The 19659-nt window shown below is 33.7% G+C and overlaps 1 protein-coding gene across 1 annotated transcript; it reads left to right on the forward strand.

Annotated features, from left to right (window-relative positions):
- Positions 1 to 9334: 9334 nt before the first annotated feature.
- LOC140173246 (uncharacterized protein At4g02000-like) lies at positions 9335 to 10075 on the forward strand. The gene has a single exon (XM_072196041.1). It carries the CDS (start codon positions 9335 to 9337, stop codon positions 10073 to 10075), a length of 741 nt encoding a protein of 246 aa, XP_072052142.1.
- The last annotated feature ends 9584 nt before the right edge of the window (positions 10076 to 19659 follow it).

Here is a 19659-nt window from a genome sequence, read left to right on the forward strand (position 1 = left end):
ATAATATTTATTATATATTTTTGTTATAAATATTTAATAAATAAATTTAATTTTTATTTTTAATATCCGGATAATATAAAAATATATATTATCATATAATAAAAATAATTATTTTTAAATTTACTAATTAAAAAATTATTTAAACACATGAATATTAAATCTAATTAGATGACAATATTTTGTAATTATACATGTATTAAAATTAAATTCATAATAAATATATAAAAAATAATAAAAAATTAAATTTTAATAAGATAATAGAACTTCATTTGATGCGTAAAACATACAATTATTTTTTTTTGAATGTCTATTTACTTAAGTTAATATAAAAAAAAGTTATTTTTTGTGAATTATTTTTTTTGATATGATATTATATGATTCGATACATGCTTTTACAGTTTATATTGATAGTATATTAAAATTAAATTCTCAAGCAATATTAGCCAATTTTTATTTTAAATACTAAAAATATTATTTTTTAAAAAATGTAGAATTTAAAATTTATAATTAAGTAAAATAAAGAATTTATCAGTTAAAATTTAAAATTTAAGATAAATAAAATAATTTTAAAAAATTTAATTAATATTAGTTAACAAATTTTATTTTCTAATATTACTCTAAATATATTAAGAAATTAAATTTTTTATATCTTTTATAAAAAAATTAATTAATTAATAATCTTAATTTATTATCTTTCGATTATAATTTACATGTTACATTTAATTTTGGATAACTAAAATTGAATCGTCTGTTTTGTATTATGATATAGTGACATTTACACAGATACATGATTCGTAGTCACATAAATTTTAAAATTTTATAAGACATGGAGATACGGTGTATACATAAAATATAAAATAATTTTTAGATAAATTATAATGATATTTTGATATTTTATTGATTAAAATATGAAATTATTTTTAACTATATAAAGTATTTAAAATATTTTTTATTTTAATAAATAATAATATATATAATTTATAAATTCATTTCAAGAATATATGTTAAAAATAAAACTGGACACACTAACATGGTATTTCGATATGTTTAAATATATTTGCAAAAGAATTTTTATTTTTTTATAAAAATATAATTAGACACAACTAACACGCATATCAAACAAATATCAATAAATATTATATTTAAAATATATCTGACATACAAATATGACAACTCAATAAAATACTTTATAACATATTAAAATTTAGAAGGATTTCAAGACATAATAAATAGTTAAATACCTTCATCTTCTGTTTTTATCACCAAAATACTCTGATGTTAATTTAGTTTGTATTTTTACTTTTAATTTTATTCCTAAGATTTTTTGTTTTAACATTTTGTCAATAAACATATAAAAATCTGAGTGATATAAGAAATTTTTTTACAGAATTTTAAAAATAAAAATACAAAATAAAAACAAAAACTAAATTTGAATATTTTTTTAGTATTTGTGGTCACCGTAGTGGATGAAAACTCCCATTATGTGTTCACCCTTCACTCGTTCACACCTAGTCGCCCCTTAGTTGATTTTGCTTTTCCTTTTTTTAATTAAAGGGAAAATATCATTATAATCCTACACTATTAAATTTTATACCATTAAAAATATTATTAATAATTATTTAATAGATACAAATTACAAAAATTATTCGGCCTAACAGCTAACACTTCTCTTAAACAGATAAGTATAACTATTATTTTTCTTCAATATCCAAAACTTTTATGGATATTTTAACCCCATTGGCAGCAATTATAACAGAAATCTATAGAAATAAATCAATTTAGGAAAAAGAATTTGTTGACTTAACTACAAGAAGTAAATTACAATTTGATGATAATGGAATGTTATATTTTAATAAATAAACTGAAAAAGTATATATGAAAATTAATTATTTATCCCTTTTATTTTGGAAAAAATCCAAAACCGCTTCTTCTAATTTTTCCAGGTTCATTACTGTGAAATGATTCGCTTAAACGTAATATTCCTTACGCGATGAAAAACAGAAATCAAATAATCTCAAATTATAATGTGGTGTTGACGTTGATGTTGTAAACTTGCAATTGTAAAATAAGATAAATAGAAGTAAAGCAAGTTAAAATATTTTGGGCCAATTGTTGATAGGCTTATGCTTTTATTGGACTATGAATTGATGGTAATGTTTTGAAGGTCATCTTATCTTCTACAAAGTAAAGTTTTGATGGTTCTGTATCTATTTGATCTTGGATTTTATGGATTTACTTCTCAAAGTAGCAACTTATATGGGCCCCACAACCCTAATATGAAAGTAAATGGTTTCTACTATCAATTTGGCATAACATACTTTTTATCTTGGGCCACGGATTGGCCCACTAGAAATTTTTTTTGTTTTCCAATCAACCAAATACGAAATTAAATTATTTTTTTAATACATAATTGTCGGACTAAATTTTCAAAGTGATTCTTGAGAGTGGACCTGCGCACCAATTTTACCAATGAGTTTTTAATTACATTATTATGATCCTAGAGATTAAATTCTGTGCTCTATAAAAGTCCTCAAATCCATTTCTAGCATGAGTTAAAAAATCGAAATGCTGATGTGACAAGTTACTACTACTGTGGCATTATGTGGTGATCATACTCTAATGTAATCTCTATCTTTATTTATAAATACTAAACACAATCTGAATTCTATCTTTTTCTTTTTTTTACTTCTGTTTTCTCTATTTCTTTCTTTCATTTTCTGTTGATGATTCTTCTTCTAACTCTAGTTTTTTATTTTCATTTTTTCTATGGTTCTCGTCTTCTTTAAGTTAAAAATTCTATAATAATGCTTGTTCTCTCTACTTTCTTTCACCCTCTTTATTCTTACTCTTTTACTCTACATCTGCGACCAACAAGCTCTACCAAGTTGTTTGACTGCTGTCCTGCCATCGATCTGAACGCCACTGCAGGATAGCACACCACCAATCGGAACAAATAATTGTTAGCCAGATTGTCTTCTGACAAAGTTATCGAAATCTTTTGTCTATAAGTCGTTCACTCCAATAGAAAAAGTTCGTGGTTGTCAACCTATCCAAGGAGTTCTATCCCATCGACAATATAGGTTCTGTTTTTAGGTTTTTGTATATTTTAGTTTTTCTTTTCGGCTCTTGTCTTCTACCTTTTCTTTTTTTAAAATTAAAAAAAAAGTTATGTGAAAAACGAGAAATTTAATCCTAAAGAGAAGTTGCAATGGTTAGGATACCGTATTTTTTGAATGTTAGCTTCCAGAACATTCTTCACGTTTGTATCTATCTCTTTTTCTCTTTCTTAATATGCTACACACTTAAGAGCGTTGGCGATGTTTTTTTCACCTCTACCATAGAAGAAAGAAACACTTTAGTGGAGTTCATGCTGTTATTGGTAAGGATCTATTGTTACAAATTTACAATATTGAGTTTAGAGCTAAATACTTTTACCAAGTAAGACTTATTTAAGTATAATTTCAATTCTAAAAAGGGAGAAAAAGTTTGTATGATCAAAATATGAATGTCTCTAACGTTTTGTTTACCTTATCCATCTAAAATGGTGATGTTTTTATCTCACTAGATACTAAAACCTTAAACGACGTCGTCCTTATATCTAGCGTGGCAGTGACTTGCCACATCAGTAGTCCAATTTATTGATTCGTGCCCGGAATAGACTTGAGGGCTTTTATCGAGTCTAGAATTCATTCTCGAGGATCAAAATAGCACAATTAAAAATTTATGAGTAAAATTAATGCAGGACCAAATACGAAGGATCACTTTAAAAATTTAGTCATAATTATTGTCTAGACACTTTTTTAAATGTTAATGAAACTCAAATAATAAACAAAAAAAATTTATCCAATAAAAATACTTTTGAAGCGTATTAAACTATTTTTTAAAATTTTTAGGATATACTTTTGTCTCTTCTATAATTTTTATATATTTTTGTCTATCTACTTGTTTTACTTGTTTTTTTGTTTTACAATCTTAATTCAAAGAGTAGAAATGACTCTTTTTGTGAGTGTCTCAAAGTCTCAATTGTAGTTTCAAAAGTAAAATTAAAGATAAAAAAATATGCAAGGTGCCGGGGGTAAAGTAAAATGCAGAAATTAAAAGAGAATGGAAAAAGAAGATGAAGACGAACAAATAAAAATAAAGAACTTTAATTAAAAATAGAAAATAAAGTACAAATTTGAGTTCAGACTTTAGAGGAATTATTTAAAATTTTCAGTTTTACTCTGTGATGCTAGGGAGGCTGAAAGTGTTTTTGAGTTTCCAAGTATTTTTCAAGAAGTACTAAACTTATTACAATGTTTGCCCAAAACTCTATTTATAAACTAATCTAATGTCAATTGACAGTTACTTTTATAATGATCTTCGTCAGTTTTCAAATTTGAATAACCGTCCACACTTGTTTCCTTGACGACCGTTTTGCATTCTACTTTGACGCTCTATGTTGATAACTGCTCCTGCACATAGCATGCCCTATAATTCAGACCTAACTCAAATTTTGCATAAAATTGCTCTTTGCTAGTATTAATTAAAAACTTCTCTTAAAATATATTGAAACTGATTTAATAAATTGATAATAATATTATATTATATTTATTTACTTAAAATAACTCTTTTTTTAAGTAATAATATTTTAGAAACTGATTTAATAAATTGATAATAATATTATATTATATTTATTTACTTAAAATAACTCTTTTTTTAAGTAATAATATTTTATTGTCTAACAAGATGCCTTTAAGATTTTTCATTTGAAGATATACAATGATTGAAAAGTGAAAAAAATATATTTGTTTGTTGACATTTATCTTATTTTTAACACTTAAGTCAATTGACACTTTAGATACATCTACTTGACAAATTAAATGTTTACTAGTATTAGACTTAACAGAATTTCTAAGCCTATAAAGCTAGCTTTTACATTAATAGTTAAACTATCAATGGAGTTTATTCTTTTTTACGAAGCTTTTAAGTGTATCAAATGATATCTATTCTAAATTTGGCACATTAAATGTGTGTCAATTGACCTTTTTTTTAACCTTTGACATTTCAGTTGAGAGTTTTTGACACATACACTTTCATTGCTCTAATTGACACAATTTTTATAACTTCAGAAGTAACAGAATCCTAACTTCGTGAAGTCATCTCTTTCATATGTTAAGCTCTAGTTGCCAATTAGATTTGATAAAATTTCTAATCCTATAAAATCTTGACACTAAAATTCTAATAGTTTTAACTCTAAGCACTAATAGACTTAACAGAATTTTTAAGTCAATTAGGTTTTTATATTTATGAATTACATACCCAAATGTCAATGAGAGATTATTTTTGTCTAAGATTTTAAACTTGATGCATTTAAAAAAAATCATAACAGGATAAATAAAAGTTAGAACCAAAAGATAAGAAAGAAATAGAAATTTAAAAGATAAGAAAAATGAGAAAGATAAAGCAAAGAAAATTAGGATGAATAGAAAAGAGAAAAGAGATAAAGAAACGAAGAAAGAAGAGAGAAAAGAAAAAATAAAGATAAGAATAAAAAAAATAAAAGCTAATAAAAAACAAAAAAGATGAGATTATTTTTTGTCATATTTTTTTGTTTATCAAAATTACCCCCTTATTTGCAGAAAAGTATTTATCTTGTACTTCAAAAAAAAATTTTCGATCATCCTCTATATGGCTTACTTAATGAGATGTTTGATGAATATTCAATCTTTCTTTTATCATCTCTTTATATTTCGCTTCTTTCTCAACTTTTAACTATTCAATTTGTCTAACATTTTCAGTAAGTTAAGTCATGTTATGATAGTGTTGATTTACAATCTTCTTCCTAATTCCAAATTTTAATTCATTTATAGTTATTTTGACAATTTCAGAGTTTGAAACTGGAGTAAAGCATCCATTTCTCATGTTTTTGAACCTAGCCAAATACTTATCAATTGATTCTTCGACATTGCGTTTGATAGAGAATAAATCACTTAAATTAATTCTTAATTCATTACGAAAAAACTGTTTATGAAAATCTTTTTCTAATTGCATCCAAGAGTGAATTGAATTTGGCTTTAGGTTAGAAAACAATAAAGGCATTTCTTGTCAATAAAGAGAAAAAAATTTTATCTTTAAATACTCATTTGATGCCACTTCGTTGATTTCGACAGTATAGCGAGCAATGTGCTCTACTAACGATTCTTCATCTTTCCCGGAGAATGTAATTAGTGACTTAGGAAACTTCCATCCCTCAGGCAATTTAGTTTGTTGGATAAATTCAGAAAAAAGAAAACATAAACTGAAGTTGTTTTGCAAATCAAACATTAAATCCCAATCTTTTTAGAATTTGTTCAATCACTTGATTGACATCTTGCCCCCCTCGATATTGTTTTGCCTAAATCTTTTTAACATACTACCATCATTTTGACCATGTTTAGACATATGAATATCATAATTAAGAATTGCTCCATTATTTTGGTTGACATTATCAAATCCTAAACTATAGTTGTCATTTTCTTCTAAATTGACCATAGTAGCAATTCTATTAACTTTCCTATTTAACTGTTCAATTCTAATATTTGTATTTTCTAAGAAAAGACTCAAAACAGTCACTATTTGATGAGTTAACATATTTATTAGATTATGGTGACTTTCATCCATCTGTTGTCTAATATTTACTAAAGATCCAATGGTTTGACTAAGTTGATTAATATGCATTGCTCTTGATATGTCAGAAAACATAGACCTGTAATTTTCTATCCTAGTAACAGTAGGTGTAGTAGAATTAGATGCACTGTTATTTCCTGTGTTAATAACATGTGAAAAATTTTGTTGTGACATATGTGAACCTGACACCTCAGAAATAGGTACATTTGACATACCATATGGATTCTGCTAAAGAAGATTTTGAAAAGTTCAGTAGAGAGGCACATGTAATCCTTGTGTTACCATGGGGGGACATACTCCAGTGGCAAGCCATAAAGCGGTCATCCCACAGTATTTAGGTGAGTTGTATTTAACCCTGGATGGGCATGACCAACACCATCATGTCTCATTAACAGCAAGGTAGGCTCTGCGTTTGAAATCACGGGAGAATTTTCTAACTCATTTCCTTTAGTCTCTTCGCTGGAAGTAGAAGAAGATGCTATAGATGTATTTGACATGGCAACTGATGCTGATTTCTTGGTCTCTGGAAATACAATCTTCCCACTACGTAACCACATGCAAATTCAAAACTCCTTATTTTTCTTTTGACAAACTACAATCTATTGATAAGGTCCCACTGGATGTGCCAATTTGTTTTACTCGATTTTTTGTTTCACGATATTAATTCAAGGAGTGGAAACAACTCCTTTTGTGGGTGTCTCAATTATAGTTTCAAAAGTAAAATTAAAGATAAAAAAATATGCAAGGTGTCGGAAGTAAAGTAAAATGCAGAAATTAAAAGAGAATGGAAGAAAAAGATGAAGACGAACAAATAAAAATAAAGAACTTTGATTAAAAATAGAAAATAAAGTACAAGTTTGAGTTCAGATTTCAGAGAAATTACTTAAAATTTTCAATTTTACTCTGTGATGCTAGGGAGGCTGAGAGCGTTTTTGAGTTTCAAAATGTTTTTCAAGAAGAACTGAACTGATTATAATATTTACCCAAAATTCTATTTATAAACTAATCTAATGTCAACTGACAATTACTCATATAATGATTTTCATAAGTTTCGCACTTGTTTTCTTGACGACCATTCTGCACCCTACTTTAACGCTCTATGTTAATAACTGCTCCTGCACATAACATGTCCTATAATCCATACCTAATTCAAATTTTGCATAAAATTACTCCTTTGCTAGTGTTAATTTAAAGCTTTTTTAAAAATATATTGAAACTGACTTCATAAATTGATAATAATATTATATTATATTTATTGATTTAAAATAATTCTTTTTTTTAAATAAATAATTGAGTTGATTCAACTAAAACAATTAGTTATTAAATTAAGTATTTCTCTAGCTCCATGTATATATTTTCTATTAAATTATCTAAACTACCTTATTCACATAATTTTTTTTTATATTATACGCTAAAAATCGTATATTAAAATAATTTTTAATATAAAATTTTCAGAAATATAAAAACATCACACAAACCATATTCGCTAAAAATTCGAGTTATAGAACTAAGATTCCTATCACATAGATTTCAATCTTATCCTCCCAAAAGACAAAAATGAAAGGAAAAAAAAGATAAAAATCTTATCCTCCCGCATTTTGCACGCATTATATATTTTATTATTTTAATCTTAGCAATATTGTTAGCTTTCCAATTCTGTCAATGATTGAAACTTTTTGTAGTTACCCATTATACGAAAAATGAAAAAAGTCTTAATATATAGTCTTATTTCCTAAGTCCTATAATTTTCTCAACTTAGGAACCCAGAAAATCATAATCACAAAACGATATATTTTTCTAATTCTCTTGTACCATTTATTTTGCTAGTCCTAATTTTGCAAACAATGGAACGGTAGTAATTAAATGCAGCATACCAAGATCCGTATGAACAATAACAATAATAGACGGAGAATTAAAAGCCAAGGCACATACGTGACCCACATTTATGGACAAACCTACTAATATGTTATATTTATATGTATATATATGGGACCTAAATCAAACTCATGTTGCATTAATTATCTGAGACCACACTACACCTAATCTCTTCTAAGTTCTAACCCTATTCTTATTGGAGAAAGAGCATGCAACTTAGTTTTTTTGCTGTAGAAGAGAATGTGAAGAATATCCATACACCATGGAGACTAGAAATATAGATATAACGTTTATGTATGATAATAGTCATTTATTTGCAGTAAATAACCTATAGCCTTTGCATAAGCTTTTTGTCCAATAGATGCATACCAATTTGGAATAATTTATTGTTTATGCCTATTAATCGATATTGAATTATTGTTTCACATTCTCATTCTCTTATTTATTTTTTCCTTGGTGAATTGACTCAAAGTATGGTGCTTCATAGTTATTATTATTTTTTCTTTGGCATTCCATAGTTAATACTTAATACCAAATTACCAATAGTAGGTTGACTAAGTGACAAACAAATTTGTGCCTCGAGGATAAAAATAGGGCTTGAATCATTGGATTAGGGTGGCTTGGCCCAATGATTGGTGTACATAGTCAATGAATGATTATCTTCTTGAAAAACGTAAAGTTAGAGGATAAGCTCTTTTAGCGGTGTAGATCACCTTTGTTCTCTCTCAGGAGAATCTTCCTTTTAGGAGTGTCTTCATTCATCTCTCTTTTATATGACATTTCTGCTTTCTTTACTCTCGTATTTCTTGTCATGGCACAAGCAAAGGAGCTGTTTATCGAGGGAGATGTGGTCCGTCTCAACCCAGCATATGATGAGAGCTTTATTGAAGGAAATCTGAACATGGTAGGTAAGATTATCTCTGACAAGGAAGTCAGCTTCAACACGTGCAAAGCAGCACTGCTGGGAATTTGGGGAAATCCGGAGGGAGTGGCCATTACAGAGGTGGGCAGAAATAAGGTTCTGATCAGCTTCAGAGACGCCAGCAAGAGTGTTCAGATACGGAAAGGTGGACCTTGGAGCATCAGAGGGAATCTTGTGAACCTGCAGATGTGGAATGGCAGACAGTCAGTATATGATGTTGACCACAAAACCATGGAGTTATGGGTACAAATTCATGGGCTTCCACTTCAGTACATAACAACCAAATCAGCAGAAATCATTGGTAAAAGACTAGGAGTTGTGATGGAAACAAAAAACCCTAGATGGAATAACATCCTTCAAAGAACCTTTTTGAGAGTTAAGGTAACTTTGAATATCACTAAACCTTTACCTACTGGTTTTTGGCTAGCTAGAGAAAACGCTCCTGACCTGGGGATTGATTTGAAGTATGAAAGGATTCAGGATAGCTATTGCCTAAACTGTGGAATTCTTGGTCATAATAAGAAGGACTGTAGGAACCCAATGGCAACAGCATGTTGGGACCCTTTGAAACCAAGGTATGCTCCGGGGTTGGGGGTTAACAGAGCTAAGCCTATTCCATCCAGGGTTTAGAGCTAAGAGAAGATGAGGAGAACATGGTGGTGTCGGAGAATAAACAAGCGGGTGGTGGAGAGTGCAGAGAATGGGAGGTTCCCAAGGGGAGAGGGGCAGATGCAAGGTGTTCGGGTGACAGGGTAGGGGGAGCATTTCAGAGAACTTTTGAATGTGTTATGGAGCAAAAAAATTTCAGTCATAGAGAGAGCCAGGGATCAAGGGTGCAGATCGATGATGATTCAGTAAGTATATCACCCAGGTGTGATTTGTATGAAGACAAACAGTCAGGATCGGGTGGGAAGCTAGCAGACCTTTTAAACAGAACTAGGAAAGGGAAGGATAAGCTTCAAGCGTCAGGAGGGGATAATTGGGATGGTGGACAAAGGGATGACGGCAATCAGATCTGTGCACAAGTGTATGAAAATAATGAGGCCCTACCTTTTATTATGAAAACAACAAAGAATGAGGTTGGATTAGCTGGCCTAACGGTAACTCAGAAAGAGACAGCAAGCAAGCAGGTAGAGGAAGGCAGCAAAGATAATATTAGGCACTTATCAATTAGACAATAGTTGAATGAGCTCTTTGGCAAGAAAGAATTCAAGCAGATCATCAACTCAATGATGGAATGCTGCAATTAACAGGGAGGGGGACACATTGTTTGAGTCAAGTTGCTGATCAGTTGTGGAGCTACAGGGAAAAACCAAAAATGAAAAGAGTTATCAATGCAGGTGCCAGAACTGTGTTTCAGAGGGTGGGAACTAGGGAGAAGTATTTTGTTGAGCTACCAGAGGATCAGCAAGAAATGGAACAGGATTGCGTTGCAAAGGCTCAGAAGAAGAATGATGTCAAATGGGCCTTGGAGCTGGCTTACAACTTGGGAATGCATCTGAATCTCAAAAGGAAAAGAGGATTATGCATCAATGCAGATTATGAGGAGGAGATAAAAAATTCCAAGGAAATTTGTGTGCAGCAACCAGGTAAGAAGTACAAATCTGAGGCTGGAACAGACATGGCTGAGGAGGCGGGCCTTGACATGCCCCACCATCAGCCATGATTGTTGTCAGCTGGAACTGTCGAGGAATGGCGGCCCCTTCGACAGTGCATGAGCTAAAAAGTATTTGTAAATACCACAGGCCGTCTATTTTGTTTCTTATGGAAACTAAAGCTAGTAAAGCAAGTTGTGATAGGGTTAGGAGAAAGTTATGTTTTGATAACTTGTTTTGTGTAGAATCCCGGGGGTTATCCGGAGGTCTTTGTATTTTCTGGAAAAATAATGTAAATATTCATGTTTATGCCTGGTGTGATAATTTTATTAAAACTAGAGTTAGTAGTGGTAATAATGAGGATTGGGAGTCTACTTTTGTTTATGGGCATCCGGATTATAAGAAAAGAAAGGAGTTATGGAAGGAATTATCCTTCGTAGATAATAACTTGACACTGCCAAGAATTTTGATTGGGGATTTCAATGATGTTATTTCACAAGATGAGAAAGTAGGTCTGCACCCTAAACCGAGTAGTCACATCGAATCTTTCAGGAATTTTGTTCATGAGAATGCTATCTTGGATTTGGAGCTACAAGGGATGAAATACACCTGGTTTAGTAATCCAAGGAATGGTTGTGTCACGAAGGAAAGGCTAGATAGGGTTCTTGCCAATTGGGAATGGAGAAAAATGTTCCAAAATGCTACGCTCTCAGCCTTACCCCCTATTAGTTCGGATCATACTCCTTTAATTCTCAATGTTAATCCTAGAAGACGAAGGAGGAAAAATTTTAAGTTCGAGGCTTTTTGGGTGGACCATGCTGATTGCGACTCTGTTATAAGGAGAGGATGGAGCAGTGCTGCAAATATTGGGGATGACATTTGGACAAATCTGACTCGAAGGACACAAAATTGTAAGGAAGAATTGGTCAAATGGAGTAGAGACAGTTTTAAGAGGGCTGATGTTGAAATAGGAAATTTAAAGTGTCGCCTCAAACATCTGCAGGAAGCCGATTATTCTGAGGCTCGGCAAGAGGAAATTAACAATCTGAAATTAGGGATTACCAAATTATGGAGGCAAGAGGAGAAATATTGGGGTCAGAGGTCGAGGGTAAAATAGTTGAAATTTGGGGACAAGAATACATCTTTCTTTCACGCCTTTACCATTCAAAGAAGGGACAGAAATCGGATAGAGAGTTTAAAGGATTCTACAGGAAATTGGGTGTCAGGAGAAAGGGATATTCTCAAGCTAGCAGTAGGGCACTTTCAGAATCTGTTTAAGGCCTCGGAGAACTTGGATATGTCTGCTTGCATTCGCCATATTCCTGTTAGAGTGACCGAGGATATGAATGTGGAGCTCATGAAGGAGGTTACTGATCAGGAAATCAAAGAGGCTACTTTCAGCCTAGGAAGTCTTAAGGCGCCAGGTCCGGACGGTGTCAATGGTCTCTTTTATCAGAAGTACTGGACAATTATTAGTAAAGAAGTCTGTGATGTTGTTAAGAGGTTTTTTCATGATGGTAATCTACCAAGCAGTGTTGGGGAAACCTTTATAGTCTTGGCTCCTAAGATTAATCACCCGGAAACCCTCAATCAGCTAAGACCGATTAGTTGCTGCAACTTTATATATAAGATTATTTCTAGAATGTTGGTTATTAGGCTTAGGAAAATAATAGATAAGATCATTTCCCCCATCCAGAGTGCTTTTGTGGGTGGCCGCCTAATCCAAGATAACTTGGTTATAGTTCAGGAAATGTTTCATGATCTAAATAGGAAAGGGACAAAGGCTTCCAGGAACTTAGCTATTAAGATTGATATGAACAAAGCTTATGATAGGGTGGAGTGGTCTTTCTTAGAAGCAACTTTGAGGGCTTTTGGGTTTAACCCGCATTGGATAAAGTTGTTGATGAAGTGTGTGAGCCAAGTAAGTTATAAGATTAAGATTAATGGATTGTTATCGACGACTTTTGAGCCGGGGAGGGGTCTTAGGCAGGGGGATCCCCTATCACCGTACCTTTTTATAATAGTAGCTGAGGTTTTTACCATTCTTATGGATAAGGCTAAAGAAGATGGTAGAATTTCAAGAGTTAAAATCGCCCCTACGGCACCAGCCATCTCACATCTCCTCTTTGTAGATGACTGTATAATCTTCTCCAAAGACAATGAGGAGGAAATTTACCAGCTCATTACCATCTTGAATTTGTACACCGAAGCTTCAGGGCAGAGAATCAACTTGGACAAGTCTGGGATCACGTTTGGAAACCTAATTCCTATCAAGACTAGAGTAGAAATAGAGGAGATTTTGGGCTTGTCAGCTTGGGATAATCCAGGTAAGTATCTTGGGATTCCTGCCCACTGGGGAAGATCTAAGAATAGTGCTCTTAGTTGGATTGAGGACAGAGTGGTGGATAAGTTAGGAGGGTGGAAACAAAAACTTCTTAATCAAGCTGGGAAGGAGGTCCTCATCAAATCAATTGTTCAAGCGTTACCTGCCTATACTATGAATGTGGTCCTTTTTCCTAAAGGTTTTTGTAAACGGCTTAGTAAGAAAATTGCCAAATTCTAGTGGGTGTCCTCGGGTAAGGAAAGAGGTATTCATTTGAAGAGTTGGGAGAAGTTATGTGCCAGTAAAAAGGATGGAGGTTTTGGGTTTAAGGACTTATTTTGTCAGAATATAGCACATTTAGCTAAATAAGCATGTAGAATTTTCGAAAATCCTAAAGCGATTTGGGTACAGGTGCTAAAAGCTATTTACTTCCCAAGGGTTGACTTTAAAGACGCTAAGGTGGGAAGGGCAGCATCTTGGATGTGGAAAAGTATTATTCATGGTAGGGATTTTCTTTTGAGAAATGGTAGATGGCTGATTGGGAATGGAGAGCGAGTAAGAATTCTGGGGGATAAGTGGATAATGAACTTGGACAATGATCTTGCTGTTAGAAACCTTGATATTGAGTTTGTGAAGGATCTAATTATTCAAGGAGAGGGGTGGAATATGGATAAGTTAAAGTTGTATTTTGATGAAGCTTCAGTTGATAAAATCCTTAGAACCTCAGTAAGTCTTTTTGGTAGGGAGGATAGGTTTTGTTGGCCTTTCAGATCGGATGGCATTTACACCATCAAAACGGGATACCATGTTGCTCGGAATGAAAGGAGCCTGCAGAACAATAATCTATCCACCAGTGTTGACTTAAAGTTCTTATGGCAAGAGATCTAGAATTTAAGAGTTCCTCCAAAAATCAGAACCTTTTTATGGCGGGCTTCGCATAACATTCTTCCTGTCTTCGCAAATCTTTTTGATAAAAGAATCACTAATACTCCTATATGCCCTATTTGTTTGCAGGAACCAGAGACCATTGAGCATGCATTGCTACTATGTCCCTGGACTAGAGCGGCTTGGTTTGGAGCACAAATTCAATGCTGTCCTACGGCCCTAACAATTTCTTCTTTTGGGAAGTGGATGATGGAACTTCTAGGAAAAATGAAGCTGAATGCAGGGGCTAATTATGATCTTTGCAGCAATAAGGTTGGGTTTCTAGTTTGGGAGGTGTGGAAAGCGAGGAATTTAGTAATATATCAGAAGATCAATCCTAATCCTATAATGGTCATTCAGAAGGCTAAACTAATGGAGCTAGAATTTGCGAAAATGATAGAAGAACCAGTAAAGCATGCAACTACTGTAACAAGATTAGGCAGGGTTACCTGGAGACCGCCGCTGCAAGGTTGGATCAAATGCAATGTTGATGCAGCTTTCACTGGAGCTCAATCTGTGGGTGCTACGGCTGCAGTATTCAGAGATCACAATGGAACCCTCCTCTCTAGAATTAACTCCACCATAGTTGCAGCCTCGCCATTGGCTGCGAAAGTATTAGCGGTTAGGGCAGCGTTAATTACGTCACAGAATTTTCTAATGCAAAAGGTTATGATAGAATCAAACAATCAGATTCACATTGAAGCACTAAAGTCACATGCATCAGTTGCAGAAATTCAGGTTGTATTAGATGATATTCGACATTTAGCAAGAGGCATTCCAAGTTGTGGTTTTACCTGGGTGCCCAGAGAAGCAAATTTATTAGCGCATGAAGTGGCAAGACTCACACATCAGGGAGCTCTTCACCAAAATTGGGTCATGCATAAGCCAATTTCCATCAGGAATGTCCTCTGCAAGGATAATTTGGCCGTCGCAAGGTTGGGAAATAGTTCTTGACTGCAGGTAGGAGCTTTTTGGGAAGACAGGGGGTTGAGGCTACTCCGGTGGATATCTCGACGCTCCATGAGTAAGTGCTGAAGCTAGTGCAGAGATTGAAGATGCTGCATTGCCGGAAGAACTACCTACGGTGGATTTCTTCACTTTGATCTACGCCGGGTGCATCTACTGACAACTAATCTGAAGGAAAGGTATGTAATTGGAAGGATGTGGTGCGGGGTGTCAAATGAAGTACAACTCCGGTTCCAACCCCTAAAAAAAAAAAAGAAGAAGAAGAAGCTTAATCAGTACCATGATAAAACATAGAACAACATTCTCGAGCCCAACAACAGCTCTCCGACGATTCACTTCTTACCTAGCTCTGGTTGCTAGTTTCTCTTCCACTAATGTTGGCCTCCAACAAGACCTGTGTAGTAGTGGATATGCATGAAGCCACTTAGTTCTCAAACTATTGTTCTGGAAGGTGGAATTTTTGAGATCTGACCTGAACCTCATGGCGCACAAGTCTCTTAATCCCTACGGCGATGTTGCACTGTTCTCGAACAGGATTCAGGTGTCTGCAAGTGGGGGGATAACAGTGGAGAAGGTTTGACTTCGTTGGAAACCTTGGGAAGAATGGTGCACAAGGAATCTGATGGAGTTGTTTTCTTGGTTGGGTGGGTCTTGGGGGTCCATCCACTTTTTGTGCTTTGGGTCCTTGGTGGGCCTTGGCACTAACCCAAAAAAAATGATTATCTTCTTCGGTAGAGCCATGAATAACACATTATTTAAATACAATTTTAGTAATGACAAAAAAAATTAGCTGCTTAGAGATGAGAATATTTCAAATTATTAACTCTCTTTTGTAAATACAGGATAATTTGAAATTAGGAAAAAAGTATGTGTAGAGTATAAATCAGAATATTATTCGTGACATCACTAACTTTACGAAAAATTGATAAGCGATTGGTCACCAAACACCACCATAGAGCAAGTAGATGATACGCGAAAAATTAGATTTCACGTACAACCGGCAAGTATACCGGGTCGCATCAAGTAATAAAACTCACTAAGAGTGAGGTCGATCCCACGGAGATTGGTAGATTAAGCAACTTTAGTTAAATGGTAATTTTAGTCAAGCAAACATGGTTTTGATTTCATGAGATTTGAATTTTATTTAATGTAATTACGGAAAGTTAAATGACAAGGAATTTAAAGAAGTAGAATAAAGAAGGAAAATGAAAGCAAATAACTGAAACTTAAAATACAAAAAACTTAAATGACATTGAAGATAAATTGCAAGAAAGTAAAGATGGCAGAATTGTAAAGAGCAGAAGAGTAAATTGCAAGGAATAGAAAACATAATGTAAATGGCAAGAATAATAAATTACAAGAATATAGAAGGGAATTGAGTAGTGGGTATTCAAAGAACTAAAGAACAAAAGAGATGAGAATTAATGATGAAAAGATCATTAGGGATTAAAGATGTAAATTATCATGAATTGACTTTACTCAACTCCTTCTCAATCATGGGTATAGATCCATGGCAGATTGTAAATAATTGAATCCCAATCTCTTGGCAATTCAATTTTTCTCAACACAATCAATTTCCACTCTCGTGATCTAATTGGTCATGAGAAGAGGTGAAGTTCAATTTCTAATCCAAAGCCACACAACTTCCAGAATCTCAACTAAGGGAGGTTACATCTCACATACCAACCCAAAGTGTATTGATCAGAGAAATCATGAAAGGATGAACTCTAAACTGAGTTATATGGCTCCTTTCTCAAGTTCACCATACAATTCATGAAGATTCAATCCTTCTCTCGAATGTAATTGAATCTATGAAGAACAAGAGTCTCCTCTTAGATGAACCACTTGAATTGAGAAGGAAAAGAATAATTATCAACCCATTCAAATAAACAGAGCTCCTCCCCCTAATGAAGGTGGGGTTTAGTAAATCATGGCTCTCAATTCAACAACCAGTATAAAAATAAACATTAAAAGTTAAATAGTAAAGAAAATGAAGAATGAAGAAGAAGAAGTTCTTAGAAAACTGAAATTCAAAATTGCTTCAAAAAATAACTCCAAAAATTTCTAAGTGTAAGAGTATCTAAAAGTATCTAAAAAGTAAAAGTGTAGTAACGTAAAAGTAAAAGTCTAGAAGAAGGTCCTCTAAGTACAAAATTCTACTCTACTTATACTACTCCTAAAACTCATTTGGAGGCCTTCAATTGGATTAGCAATGTGGGCTTTTCCTTTGTTAAATTCCTGGTCCAATGAAGGAAGTATTCCCCTTTGAAGAGAGCAAAGAGAGCAAGAGCAAGTTCTCATCAATCCTGGCCCATCTGGGCGTTACTGGCAAACACGCCAGCTTTATGCACGTTGCCAGCCCAAGTTGTTGCCAAACACTTGGCCCTTTCTGCCTTTTTAAACTCAGTTTTGATGCCCAAAGTTGCCTCTGGTTTGAGCTTCAATTTTGTGCTTCACTATAGACTATTATACATAGTTGGAAAGATCTGAATGTCAGATTTCCAACGCAACAAGAAGTACCTCAATTGGATCTCTATAACTCAAGTTATGCTCCATTGAAGAAGGCAAGGTCAGGCTGCCTGGCCGTTTTTGGTGAACACGCCCGTGACAATGCCCTTAGTTTCTGAGACTCTAAATGAAGCCAGATTTTGAATCTTCAAATGAACTCCAATCCCATACTATGATATATGGTTGGAAAGTTCTTGATGTCTACTTTCCAATGCTACTGAAATTACCTCATTTGGAGTTTTCTAGCTTAAGATATACTCAATTAAAGAGGGCAAGGTCAGGCTGCCTGGGCGTTGTTGCTGAAGTTGCTGGCAAACATGCCAGCAACAACTTGCAGGCCTTCTCCTCTATTTTGCAAAGGCGTTGTTGTCCAAATTGTTGGCAAACATGCCAGCAACAACGTGCAACCCTTCTCCTCCATTTTGTATGGGCGTTGTTGCCCAAGTTGTTGGCAAACACGCCAGCAACAACGTGCAATCATCTCCTCTGGTAGCTTCCTGGTGTTGCCAACTTGGTTATCAAGTTGGCAACGTGCAATACATCATCCTCCAGGGTTGCTGGCGTTGTTGCCCACATTATTGCTGGACACACCAGTGACAACGTCCCTCCTTGGAAACTTGGCTTGTTGGGCGTTGCTGCCCAAGTTGTTGTTGGACACGCCAGTGACAACGCCCCTTCCTCTACTCTCAACTTCATTTTCTTGTTTTTAGGGCTTAAAGATGACTCTAATTTGAGCTTCCATTTCATGATACATTATGAACTATTGTATATCGTTGGAAAGCTATGGATATCAGCTTTCTAACACAACTGGAAGCATGTCAATTGGATCTCTATGGTTCAAGTTATGCATCCTTGAAGAAGGTAAGGTCAAGCTGCCAACTCTGCTGGATACACACTAGCACGTTGCCAACTTGGTTTCCAAGTTACCAACGTGTTGTTCCTCCTGGTTGCACAAAAATGGGCGTTGCCAACTTGGTTTCCAAGTTGCCAACTTGCTGTTCCTCCTTGCTCCAAGATTTTCTTGCTCCATTATCTTCTTGCTTCATCACCTAACATAAACCAAAGAATTTTCCTCAAAGTTTTGCCATCTTATGCATTAATTTTCAAGGGAATCATTCTCATTAACTTGTATATAAACTCCTTGAGTCATTTGCATGAATTATGCTCAATTTCACTTAGTTCTTGGTTCATGAATGCATGGAGGAAAAGTTCACAAAATTGCTTATTTATTTCAAAGAAAATGAATGAAGTTAAGCTAAAACTAACTAAACTAACTAATAAAAATGGCAAATATGCGAATGCATCACAACACCAAACTTAAACCGTGCTTGTCCTCAAGCAAGAAAAGAACTATACACAAAGATTTCTTTTGATTGGAATGAGTTGAGGAATAGCTTGTAATACCTTGGTGAGTGAAGTGATTAAGTGATAGTGGGGTGAACTCTGAATTATGTGTTCATGCAAGGGTCCCAGTGCTTATCAGTCCTTACATTTTGGAAGTCTTAGATCTTAGGACTTTCATTCAAATGATATCATGAAAATCTCTCTATAGGTAATCACCTTGAAGCATCTCATAGTTTCTGTGTCTTGGCCTTGACTCTAAGTGTCATGTCTCAAAGTGGCTCTTTAGATAAGCTTTTAATCAATACTCCCAAACCAGTTGGTTTTAAGGTATTAGGTGTTGAAACACCCCTTAGGATTTACTTGCTCAAGCCTCTCTCTTTGACACAATTCTACCACAAGCATTTAACTAGGATAGTAACTCTTTGAGTTCTCATTTCTTTCTTTTTCTTCCTAGTAATTGATGCTCAGAGCCTTTTTCCATGTTCTTTTGTTTTTCTGTTTCTTTTGCTTTCTTTTGTTGCTGCTTCTTGGATCAATAAATGTTTGAGATTCTC

This window comes from Arachis hypogaea, chromosome 5 (assembly GCF_003086295.3).
Source record: "Arachis hypogaea cultivar Tifrunner chromosome 5, arahy.Tifrunner.gnm2.J5K5, whole genome shotgun sequence".
NCBI lineage: Eukaryota > Viridiplantae > Streptophyta > Magnoliopsida > Fabales > Fabaceae > Arachis > Arachis hypogaea.

What these genes read in the sequence shown, in the direction of transcription:
- LOC140173246 (XM_072196041.1), top strand. Translation starts at nt 9,335, where the DNA reads ATGGCACAAGCAAAGGAGCTGTTTATCGAGGGAGATGTGGTCCGTCTC.